This window comes from Gouania willdenowi, chromosome 8 (genome assembly GCF_900634775.1).
Source record: "Gouania willdenowi chromosome 8, fGouWil2.1, whole genome shotgun sequence".
Classification (NCBI taxonomy): domain Eukaryota; kingdom Metazoa; phylum Chordata; class Actinopteri; order Blenniiformes; family Gobiesocidae; genus Gouania; species Gouania willdenowi.
This window is the reverse complement of record NC_041051.1, coordinates 32,633,547-32,646,788: the sequence shown is the minus strand read 5'-3', so window position 1 is coordinate 32,646,788 and position 13,242 is coordinate 32,633,547. Positions and strand designations below refer to the sequence as shown.

The 13,242-nt window shown below is 39.2% G+C and overlaps 1 protein-coding gene across 6 annotated transcripts in view; it reads left to right on the top strand.

The window, feature by feature from the left end:
- The window catches only part of rbfox3b (RNA binding fox-1 homolog 3b), a 620,267-nt gene that overhangs the window by 261,400 nt on the left and 345,625 nt on the right, over positions 1-13,242 (top strand). For 5 of the 6 annotated variants that reach the window (XM_028454740.1, XM_028454741.1, XM_028454737.1 and 2 more), the window contains one exon: positions 2,981-3,101. In XM_028454740.1, coding sequence (XP_028310541.1) covers positions 2,981-3,101 — 121 coding nt within the window. Of the gene's footprint in view, positions 1-2,954; positions 3,102-13,242 lie in introns of all 6 variants that reach the window. The other variant, XM_028454742.1, reaches the window with a different exon arrangement.

Sequence of the window (13,242 nt, the reverse complement as noted above, 5' to 3'; positions counted from 1 at the left end):
CAAGGACAGAAACAAACGTGCATTGCATCATTTTCCAGGCGTGTGTGCAGATGTGTGAGCGTCCAGTGAGAGGCCCTCAGCTCATACATAAAGCCCACATATGTGAGCCTGTTTACCCTCCGTCCCTTGCTCTCCTGCTGCTGCTGCTGTCGGTTTCTGCTGACTCGTGTATCTTCCCAGCCCTCCGGTTGGCTGTTCTTCACGAGCCCAGCCGGCGAACCGCAGAGAGCGAGCATTGATTTCCTCCCAGCAGAGGTTCCCGCCCCCTCACCCCCGCCACCCCGCCCCAGCGCCTGATTAAGCGTTCGCAGGGAGCCGAGCCAACGCAATTTGTCATTTATCAAAAGTAATTAAAAGCCATTTCTTCTTTTTCTCCTGTTGATTGGGAATTGACTAATTGTTGAGTCGGTGAAAACGGGGGGAATGAATGAATAAAAAAACAGGGGAAGGGAGGAATTTTACATCAACTCGGAGGAAAAAACATAAATGGTGTAAAAAAAAAAAGCACTAGCAGAGCAGACATCTGGCTGTGCGAGTGCAAAACCCAAAACAGTTGTTTAGCATGCTCTCATATACAGCCCATAGGCAGTAAATAATATATTAGAGACAGCATATTGACTAGCTGACTTAAAAGGCTGTTTTCACTTCATGTTGTGTGAACACAAGAGTGGGAGGAAAAATACAAACACTGACTCTCGCACTCGTTAACGGAGAATGAACAAACATGGCTGAGCAAAGAGAGAGATACTACAGCAAGAAACAGAGAAAAGACTCAAAATAAAACACAAAAATACACCTAATTACTCCAAAAACACACCAGACCAAGATAAATACATGAGAAATATACAAAATGACAACAAAATTACTCCAAAAACACACAATTAATACCTTGAAAATATCCCAAAATATCTCCAAATATGCACAAGACATAAAAATATACAAAATGATGACTAAAATACACAAAATTACTCCAGAAACACACAAGATAATGATGATTATCTGTAAAACATACAAATGGACAACAATAATCACAAAAATACTCCAAAAACACATAAGACCACCATAAAGAACTGAAAAATATACAAAAAGACAACAAAATAACACACAATTACTCCAAAAACAATCAAAACAACAATAAATAACTTAAAAATATACTAAATTACAACAAAAATACACAAAATTACTCCAAAAACAAACCAGACAACAATAAATACCTGGAAAAGTATGCAAAACAACAACAAAAATACACAAAAACACAAAAGAGGAGGAAGAGAAGGAGAGGGCGTCCCACAGTAGAGGTTACAGTGCGTCCATTCCAACATGATGGTAACAACGTAACGGGTAACACCCCCTGAACGCCCCATTAGCTCCTCTAAAGGCTTGAGCTGAGGTGGCCATTTTTGCGTCTCTGGATCATTAGGACGAAGCTGAGGAACATGAAGGAGTGGGCGGACGTCACGTGTGCGTCTGATGTGGGACACGTGCACACACGCACGCACAAACACACACACACACACACACACGCACACACACACACACACACACACACACACACACACACACACACACACACACACACACACACACACACACACACACACACACACACACACAATGGAGAGGGAATCAAAGGCAAGCAGAAATGCAAATTTCAATCTTCAGCATTTTTTTTTCTTCTCCTTTTGTGAGTTTTTGCTGTTTTCTTTGCGCTTTTTTCTGGGGTATTTTAGTCGTCATTTTGCATATTTTTCAGTAATTTATGGTTGTCTTGTGTGTTTTTGGCGTAATTTTGGACATTTTTCTTTAACATTTTCTTTGGAGTTAATAATAAAGTATGACTAGAGTTTCACAAATATTTTTTTTTCCATCTTGGTATTAAAAACGACAATCTGATTTTATTAATAATAAAAAAATGTAATCACATTTTTCGTGTCGAGGTGATATGAATGAAACGGATTAGCAACTGTTTTCCAGTAAATATATTCTGCTAAAAAACAACAACAAAGGTTCCGTATTTGTTCACACACTTTGCATCGCATTGAGCCAACGTGAGGAACAACAACAAAAACTACACTTCCCATAATGCATCATTATTGTGATGGGCACAATTGATTATGCATAAACATATAATGATACCTTTTCAATGTGCTGAACATACATTGCACATATTGGTGTTCCTCTGGGGTCAGTTTGAACTTTAACTGTTTTAGCTGCGTAAAGTTTGTAAAACTTTACATCCTCACAGAAAAGTTTTACTGTCAATGAGGTTTTGGAACAGCTCTTTCACAGTGAAAGTGATGTAGAGGAGGACAAATGTGAATAACCCCAAATGTTGCAAAAAAGGATATAAAAATAAGTAAATAGATATGTTCATGAGAGGAAGGGGGGGGGGGTCCACCACCACCACCACCATAAATCAATACGGTTTATTGTGAGTCATGAATGTTCACCCCATATTAGAAAAGATTTGGATGAAAGATTTTCAAGATCCACCCCACCCCTTAGCATTAGCCTAGCAAAAAAGATTTCTAATAATAAGTTAAATAAAGGATATAATAATATTAGCCTAGCATTACTATTACTTTACCCTAACATTGACACTAACCTAGCATTAACCTAACAATAGCATTAGCTTAATATTAGCATCTCCCTCGCATCAACATAGCAATAACATTAGCTTAGCATTAGCACTAACCTAGCATCGGCATAAGTCTAGCAAAGCATTAGCCTAACATTAGCATTCATGTAGCATTTGCCTAACATTAACACTAACCTAGCATTAACCTAGCAGTCACATTAGCCTAATATTAGCATTAGCAGTAGCCTAGCATTAGCCTAGCATTAATTTAACATTTTGTCGACAAAAACCTTAGAAACCAGTGATTATTATGACTTGATGTGAGTTTCTCACTCACTCCTGTGTCTTTTATTAATCTTTTCTTCCCGTCTCACAGCCCTGGTGTTTCTGCTCCGTCTGCAGGGTTCCTCATTGCCTGTGGAGTCAGCTACAGCAGCAGCTACAGCAGCAGCTACAGCCAGTCGATTGAACCAGCTTCAGGCCGACCGGCTTCCCCCGTACATGGAGACCCCCAGCTGGGCAGGTCAGACTCGTTACTGCACACACACACACACACACACGTACACACACACACACACACACACACAATCGGAGCTTTCTGCGTCTGCTCCGTGACACTTGTAGTAGCACCACTGACCTGTGGGGGCAGCGTGGGTTTCAAAACGCCTGTTTTGATCAGGAATGAAGAACAAATGTCATGAAATCTACTGATCTGAATATTTGACTGATATTAGCATCATATCGTAATATCTATTAGGTTTTATGACATTGTATTTTAATCGGCACTTTGTACATTTTTCAGTAATTAATAGTCGTCTCGTGTGTTACTGGAGTAATTTTGTGTATTTTACTCATCGTTTTGTACATTTTTCAGTAATTTAGGAATGTCTTTATTTTTTTTTGGAGTATTATTGTGTATTTTTGTTGTTGTTTTGTATATTTTTCAGTAATTAATGGTCGTCTTATGTGTTATTGGAGAAATTTTGTGTATTTTACTCATCGTTTTGTATATTTTTCAGTAATTAATGGTCGTCTCGTGTGTTACTGGAGTAATTTTGTGTATTTTACTCATCGTTTTGTATATTTTTCAGTAATTTAGGAATGTCTTTATTTTTTTTTGGAGTATTATTGTGTATTTTTGTTGTTGTTTTGTATATTTTTCAGTAATTAATGGTCGTCTTATGTGTTATTGGAGAAATTTTGTGTATTTTACTCATCGTTTTGTATATTTTTCAGTAATTAATGGTCGTCTCGTGTGTTACTGGAGTAATTTTGTGTATTTTACTCATCGTTTTGTATATTTTTCAGTAATTTAGGAATGTCTTTATTTTTTTTTGGAGTATTATTGTGTATTTTTGTTGTTGTTTTGTATATTTTTCAGTAATTAATGGTCGTCTTGTGCATTTCTCTCAACACTCAATGGGAGCCTTCTGCTCCGTGATGCTTACATACAGATTTATCAGCGACTGATGTCAGCTTCATATTGTGATATCAGTGGATATCTGTTTGTTTTTTTCATGTTCAATAATTACAAACTGATTACTTGTAGATCAATAATGTGACCTTCATCTTTTTTGCCATGTGAGTCTGTATTATTAGTTGTTAGAAGTTAATTTCTCACGTTAGTGCGCTCCTTGTTTCATTTCTTTAGATTTTCTTTATTAAAACAATATTTTAATCCAGTTTTGGCTTTTTAAACTGTTTCAGAGTCATGAAATCATCATTAAATGTTCTCAGTAAACTCTCAACTTTTATTATAATTATATCTAACGGCACCTGAGAAATGGAAATAACAGACACAACTTTCATTGTAAACAGGGAACTTTGTTAAACTCGTCTGAAGGTTATATTTAGTTCTTTTTTAAATGAGAAGATTAAACTCTTTGCTTTTAATCATCGTCCTAATGATATGTACGACTTTGGAATTACTTGATTCTCAGGATGAAGGACACGAAACTGTTCAACACAAAACCATACAAATAAGCTTTTTTATGTTTCCTGGTTTGGATTTTAGGTTTAGTTTGAGAATGTAGAGGATTTATGTTTAGGGCTAGTTTAAGTCATATTAAATAATAAAAACATGACACGAAAAAACCCAAAATAACACCTAAAAGTAACACAAAAATTATGAAAATACTCTAAAATGACAAAATGTTTGGAAAAAAACCCAAAAAGATTATGAAACAATTATAAAATGATGCAAAGAAAAAATATTTAATTTTATTTTCTAGGGATTTCCAGTGATTAAAAACAGCTGAAAAAATTGCACAAAACACCCAAAAGTGGAAAAATAATTTAAAAAAAGACTAAAATGACAAAATGTTTGGAAAATATCCCAAAGATTATAAAACAATTAATTACAAAATTATCTATAAACACCCTCCAAAATTACTAAACATTAAAAAACCTAAAAAACTAAAAAGATTTCAAAGATTTCAAAATGACCAAATAAATAAAAAAAGCAAAATAAGACAAAAAAAACTGTTGAAAAATGACACAAAAACCCCAAATAATAAATCCAATCTTCTGACAATAAAATAAAATAAAATAAGTTCCTGAACATCTAAAACACAACTAATAGAAAATAAACCCAAAAAAGCAAAAGAAATATTGTTAAAATGATTAATTTCAAAATAAAAGGCCTGTTTGATTTATTTCAAAGTTAGTTTTTGGGGTTAAATGCTGCATGTAACCATTATTATTAAAATATTAAAGTAAATGTTTGGCTGTGTTATGAATATCAGACGTCCCTGTTTTTATATTTTTTCTGTAAACTTCTAACTTCCTGCAGTGGTTTTGCTGACTGTTGTTTTCACGCTCCTTGCTGCTCCTCCTGCAGGAGTGAAGGTGGTCTCAGGTGGTCTCAGGTCTGTTATGTGTGGAGGGGCTTTAGCCTCGAGGCGTCCCCCCACACGCTGCTTTAAACCCTGTGTGGCGTTTGGACTCATGTCGTCTGTTTCAGAGACGCGTTCACCTGCCGACTCTTTTAACCACGCCTCCTACTGCTTTCTAAAGAACCGGCAATTTTTACATAAAAACCCTTGAAAAGTGGAAACAGGAGTAGAAACGTCTCACTGTACGTCAGGCTCACACTTAGTCCGTTATTCCTGCAGAAAGTCGCCAAAAATACATTTATTCTTCAAATCTTCAGTCAGTAATAAGGAAAAGGTTCACTCTTTTATTTGAAATTCACTTTTCTGTGCAGAGAAATCTCTAAAATGTGACAAAGTGGATGTTTTGGGTAAAGATTTGTTGTATTTATGTCTGAGCTTGGCTCCACCAATCAGGAGCCATCTTTAAGGTGGGAATATTTAATGTATTTAGAGAGTCGTTGGTCATTTCCTGTTCTGTTACGGAACCTTAAGCCTCGATTGGAGATCAATGATGTCACTAAAAATGAGGAAGTAATGTTTTTTTGTATCTGTTGATGGGAAATTGAACTAAAATTGAACACAAATGAAACTTATTACAATTTTGACTCATAAATGTCACCTTTACAATATTCCTCTTTCTAATGTTTGGGGCGGAGCTTTCAGGCTCTTTTTTTGCAGGCCTATGATCGCCTTTTGTGTTTTTATTAGTGGTTGGACTGGATTAAAAATTAATTAATTAGAGACTTTGTAATTAATTATTTTCAATTAATCCAAAATAAAAAATATTTAACCTGAGAAGCTACATGTTTAGCATTATAATGCTAGCTGCTACATGTTTAGCATTGAAGTGTTAGCTGCTACTTGTTTAGCATTGAGGTGTTAGCTGCTACATGTTTAGCATTGAGGTGCTAGCTGCTACATGTTTAGCATTGAGGTGATAGCTGCTACATGTTTAGCATTGAGGTGCTAGCTGCTACATGTTTAACATTGAGGTGGTAGCTGCTACATGTTTAGCATTGAAGTGTTAGCTGCTACATGTTTAGCATTGAGATGGTTGCTGCTACATGTTTAGCATTGAGGTGCTAGCTGCTACATGTTTAGCACTGAGGTGCTAGCTGCTACACGATTAGCATTGAGGTGTTAGCTGCTACATGTTTAGCATTAAAGTGCTAGCTGCTACATGTTTAGCACTGAGATGCTAGCTGCTACATGTTTAGCATTGAGGTGTTCGCTGCTACATGTTTAGCATTGAGGTGGTTGCTGCTACATGTTTAGCATTAATGTGCTAGCTGCTACATGTTTAGCACTGAGATGCTAGCTGCTACATGTTTAGCATTGAGGTGTTCGCTGCTACATGTTTAGCATTGAGGTGGTTGCTGCTACATGTTTAGCATTAATGTGCTAGCTGCTACATGTTTAGCACTGAGATGCTAGCTGCTACATGTTTAGCATTGAGGTGTTCGCTGCTACATGTTTAGCATTGAGGTGGTTGCTGCTACATGTTTAGCATTGAGGTGGTTGCTGCTACATGTTTAGCATTGACTTCTCTTCTGGTTCTCCTGTTTGTTGTGTTGTGGATACACCGGGAACCCGTGCAATGAGAAGGTTTTTTGCTGTTTGGAGTGAAAAAAAAAAGCAAATATCTGCATTATTTTTTTGTGCGTTATTTTTCTGTAATTAATTAATCACAATTAACAGGTTAAAATCCCAGCCCTAGTTTTTATTGAACAGTTTGACATTATTATTTATTTATTTTTTTGAGGTGCAGGAACTAAGTGGACAGTTTAATCTTTTTTATTTATTTTTTTTACTTTATTATTTTGTGAAGCTACAAACAGACATAAAGTTGTGGGTTTCAAGTTGTGGCTTTGCTGCAAAATATGTGCATGTTTTAATCTAATCCTTAAAACAAACAAATGAAAAGTTGCTCCAAATGGACATTTTTCTTAAAACGATGTCGACTTTTCACTTGATTTCTCTTGTTTTGTTCTTCACTTTCCACCTGGATTTTAATGTTTGTTTTTAAGTGCTTTTGTTGACCTTTTTCTTTAGATTTGTCCTGCAGTTGTTTGACTAAAAGCTTAGTTTTGTGTAAACATCACAGGCACTCAGGGATGGAAAGAAGATTTGCTGATTTCTGCCGTCGGCAGGTTTTTACTGGTCATTGGTGCGACTGTTTTCCACTTCCTTTTCTGCTCTTTGCAGCACACGCAGTAATAAATGCGGCGCCCCGATCCCGATCCGGCCGTATCGATGCTAATGTGCACTGGTTGAGTAGCGTGCGGCGAGAGAAAGACTCTTATCCATATGCCTTTGAGCCCGGGGGTCTGTGTGATCTCTCCCCTGAGTCGTACAGCAGGTGGCGCTGAGGATCAACGGGGCCCCTGTCGACTCCACCTCTCCACTTCACTTCCCCTGCCTGGTCTCCGGTAGGCCTCGCGGGCCCGGCGGCTTCTTTTCTCTGCAGCTCACCAGGAAACACAGGGACGCTTTGCATTAGTCTAATTGCTGGGTTATAGTTGTGTTTCACCGCCGTGGCTGGTAATGATGGAGCTCCCGTGACCCCCCGCGCATGGCTGGTGGGTGTTATGTCTCCCCTGTCAGCACCTATTGAAAGTTCCCTCACAGCGGGTGTGGGCGGCCAGGAGAAACTTAACAAACACAGAAAGGAAAAGAATGGAATCCTGGAGCTTCTCTCCATCAACAGGTGCTTCTGATTTATGGAGGAAGTGGAATGAGAAGTGCCGATCCGGGACTAATTAGCATTAAGTGCTAACGCCGCCGTGGCCACTGGTTAGGAATGTTTATACAATACGTGATATAATAAGAGAAATGAAAATGAGTTTTTTCCAGTCTAACACAGCTCATGGTTTTACTCGATGATAATTACTTTCCTGAACGCAGCATTTTATTTTTGACTCTCACGCGTTTTGTTCACCTTAAATATGGTGGGAGGAGCTTTGGTTTAAAGCGCTGACGACGGGAGGATTAGAACAAATTAGGGAGTAACGATTCATCCATTTGATCAGTGTTTCTCAAATGGGGGTGCGTGTACCCTTAGGGTTACGCAATGGTACTACGGGAGTACGAGAGAGGGACCAGTGTTTTGCAACCTTGGGGCCGGGACCCCATGCAGGGTCGCCTATAGTTTATATAGTTTACTATTATTATAGTCATACTAAAGATGGAAATCATTGTTTTGATCATAAATAAAATGGGTTCAAAGTGACCAAAAATGGTGGAAAAGGTGGTGAAATGGGATTTTAAAAAACACACAATTGGGTTAAATGTTGTAGAAAATGTGGTAAAAAAAAAAGGTTTAAAGTGTCAATATTGGAACAATTAGTTTAAACGGGCAAATAATGGGATGACAAATTGTGAATGTGGTTAAATGGGCAAAAATAAGCATGAAATATGGTGAAAAAGAGGTTAAAAGTGACAATAATGAGTCAACATATGCAATTAGGTGGAAACATTAGGTGAGAAACGTGGTGTAAAGGGTTTATTAGTGCTGAAAATGTCTTGCAGGTGGAAAAATGTGCAGAAGAAGCATTGAAATTTGATACAGAAGTGGCAGAAATAGGAGTAATGTAACAAAAAGGCATTTAAATGAGCAAAAATATAGCAAGAGAAAGTGATGAAAGTAGGTTAAAATAAGGCAAGTTTGTGGAGTTGCAGAAAAAGGGTAAAAATAAGCAAAAATGGTCTGAAATTGTTATAAAAACTGTTTGTGTTTCACTTCCGTACGTCTCTTACATTCAGCAGGAAGAGGGAAAATCCTTGTCTGTGATGTCTTTTAGCGTTCCTGTGTTTTTCCAGGTGAGTATTGATCGCTCTCCTTTGGCTGCAGGGGAACGTGTTCACTTAGAAAAGGTCTGGCTGATTAAACAAATAGGCCTCAGAACAAGGCCACGGCGGCGGCTCGGCCCGTCTTTAAGCTGCGCGGGCAAAGGAAACGCTGGGCTAACAAGGTGTGTAATCCGCTTTAATCATGTCATATTTTATGAAAGAGGGAAGACGCTTGAACGGGAGCCGAGGGGAGAAAGAAAAGATGGAGATTCTTCTTCTGTGGTGGCGGCGGTGGGTTGTATTATGAAATTGGATGTGACGGCCTGGACAGCGAGGCTTGATTTTTATGAGCGCAGCTTTTTAATGAAGCCGTGCCAAATGGTCAGTTATGGTTTAGTTTGGAGGCGGCCTCGCTGTAATAGAGGCTAATTCAAGACAGGGGGGGATGTAACGGGGGTCAGGGGGCGCAGTCGGAGAGGGGGTGCAGTCAGGGAGCCACTTCCTGTTGTTATTGCCATTCAGGTCGTGATCTTTTCCGTACTACGTCTGCACGCTGACTGGGTTCATAGGCGAGTATGTCAGCGTTTTTTTCCTCTCAACCCCCCCATCATCTTCATCATCATCATCTTCTTCTTCTTCTTCTTCTTCTTCTTCTTCTTCTTCTTCTTCTTCTTCTTCTTCTTCTTCTCCTTCTCCTCTTTCTCCTCCTCCTCCTTCTTCTTCTTCTTCTTCTCTTCCTTCTCTTCCTTCTTCTTCTCTTCTCTTCTCGTCTTCTCTCCTCTCCTTCTCCCCTCCTCCTCCTCCTCCTCCTTCCTCCTCATCCTCCTCCTCCTCTCCTCCTCTCCTTCTTCTTCCTTCTTCTTTTCTTCGTCGGCTTATTCTTCTTCTCTTTTTCTTCTTCTTCTCTCTTCTTCTTCTTCTTTCTCTCTTCTTCTTCTTCTTCTTCTTCTTCTTCTTCTTCTTCTTCTTCTCCTCTTTCTTCTCCTCCTTGCACCATAAATTGTTTCAGATCCTGTGACACGTATGAATACATGAATATATAGATGTATGCAGCAGGAAGGACCTGAGGAAGTCCCGGCAGTCACACAGGGTAATGGATAGAGAGGTGTTATGAACTGCTGAGGGAGCCTCGGCTCCGCTCGCCTTTTTTTTTTAATGATCCTACGGAAACATTTAAGACCCAAAAACACATTAGGCTTGTGTTTCAAAGTGCAGTTGACAGAGCGATATTTCATCACGCCTTCCCTGGAAAAACAAAATCATCTGCTTTTATGGTAAGTCATCACAGGGAGGAGGATATTGCAGAGAAAATTCATATTCAGTGATATAGCAACACTTTAAAATAAAGAAGAAAACAAACCGGCAAACGTCTGCCCACGTTAGTGAGCGCGTGCTAACGTTTACACTTTAAACTGCACTTGGCAGAGGAAAGGAAACAACTCTCCTGTTTCGCCCCCAAATGCTGCAGAAAAAAGCACCACAGATATGAATAGATGTATTTTAATAGATAATAAAAGGTATTACAAGCACCACTTATTAGTGTAGACTCCTGTGAATAAGGCTAACGATAGAGAAATATATAAAATGACAACAAAATTACTCAAAGAATCTTAATATGACAACAAAAATGCAACAAATTACTCACAATACAAACAACATGACTCAAAAAAACACACAACAGAAAACAAAAACACACTGAAAGAGTCAAAAACACAAAATGACAGAGAAATGAAGACGTGCATAGTTAATATTCAGCATATTTTTTGTTTTTATTCTATCCACAGCACACGACAACAACAAACGAGTCGCTTTTAGAGCCAATCCTGTGTCTTTCCTGATGAAATTAGAGACTTTTGTGAAGTTAACGGTCTTTATCTTCTCCTTTGACATCGCAAGGCTCTTGTTTTCTTTTTTTTTAGTGTTGTTCAAAGTGTGCAAAAAAGAAAACTGCAAAAATGCCGACTTAATTGAAATACAAGAGGTTTATTCTAAAAATATACAGCATTCTTCTCCCAGTATGTTACTCCATACGTTTGCACTTTGGCAGAGGAGGACACTTCTCTCCTGTTTTGCGTCCAAATGCAAAGTCGTCTGCAGAAAATGCTCTGCAGATATGATTAGATATTTCTTTTTTGGCGTATTTTCTTGTTTTCATTCTATCCACAGCACACGACGACAACAATAGAGCCGCTTTTAGAGCCAATCCTGTGTCCTTCCTGATGAAATTAGAGACTTTTGTAAACAAAAGCGTGTATAGTTAACCCTCTGTTCACCTCACATCCACCCACCGCCAACAAAAGTCGACTACCACGACTCGTCTGTTGAAAGAGTGCAGTTTCATCCATGTTTATCATTTGTAGTGTCGGTGTAAACATAGATATTAGACGTTAGTTTTGTATCTTCTCCTTTAGGGCCTGTACTATGAAGCTAGATTTCCTCGCGCTAACTTGTGGGATTTAATCAGTGTGTGCTGGACTACGAAGCTGGCTAACGTCTTACGGAGCTAAGTCACCACGGTAACTTAGGCCTGACGACTAACCTGGTCGAGAGCAGGTTTTGTTCTGGCTAGGATCTGAGCTATAGTCCCGCCTCCTGACCAATCAGTTCTCTTAGAAAACGACCTGGCCAATAAAAGGAGGATCATTGTGAACACGTCTCTGTGTGGATATGATGTGACGCTGACAGGAGAGAGAATATTTATACTTTATTTACCATCACATCCTATAGGAAACATTTATATTTGATGGACTGATATACATTAGTCAGCTGATCAAACCTAATCCCAGCTCACGTTCCCTGTTAGTGGGTGAATTATGGATTTCAATTCTTCATCTTTTTTTAAAGAATTATTCCTCGATTGTGACGCTCTCTATAGTGTCTTCTGGTAGATTGGCAGAGGCAGTGGGAGGAAGTGAGGTGGTTTAGGGCGGGACATCGAGACGTTTCTCAGAAACCCTGAATATCAGCTTTAACTTAGCGTGTTGTAATCTAGATTCGTAGGACAGCTTCTGTCTGATGGAGAATGTTTAGCTAGGTGAAGCTAACGGAGATAAATCCAGGATACACTGTAATTATCTAGCTTCGTAGTATAGACCCTTGACGTCTGAGGGTCTTTCTTGTTTTCCTGGATTCTTGGTGTGGTGTTAGTTTTCTTCAAAGTGAGCAAAAAAAGAAAACTGCCATAATGCCGACTTATTCGAAGTACAAGAAGTTTATTCTCCAAAAAATTACAAAATTTTTCTACAAATATGTTACACTTTAAACTGCACTTGGCAGAGGAGGAAACGTCTCTCCTGTTTTGCCCCCAAATACAAGTCGCCTGCTTTAGAAAAAAGCACTGCAGATATGAATAGATGTCTTTTAATAGATAGCAAAAGGTATTACTCACTACTCTGGCAAGCACCACTTGTTAGTGTAGACCCCTGTGAATAAGGCCAATGAGATTCCTCCCATATCCATCACTGTAATGGCACAAAAAGAGCACGTTTAACAGCAAAAAAGCCTCTCAGAAATGAAGACGAGAGGTGGCTGCATAGTTCATTTTCAGCGCGCCGTGTCACGGTAAATACCCCAACCCTGGGCGTGTCGCCTAGCGTCGCCTGCACAGAGGTGATGGGGGGGAGGGGAGGAGGGGGGAGGGAGAGAGGGAGGGAGGGAGGGGGGAGGCCTGCATCTTTAAAAGCGAGATGGAGTGAGGGAGCGGGGCGGACGGGTGCCTGGCAGGATTGTGCTGACGGCAGGGCTTTGGTTCAGAGCATGCCCATTAGAGGGAGCCATAAATCCTGGGCTCTCTGGGCCGGGCTGTGTCAGCAGTCCACTGAATGAATTGATTTTAAACGCCACCGGAAAAAAAAAAAAAAAAAAAAAAAGAGGGAAAGTGCAAGAGAGAGGCTGAGAGAGAAAGAGAGTGACTATTTAATTCACCGTTCCAGCTCGCTTCTCAATTCAGGAGTGTCGTCGGAAAAAAAAGGGGAGGAGAGAAGTCCAGAAACACTGAAAGTG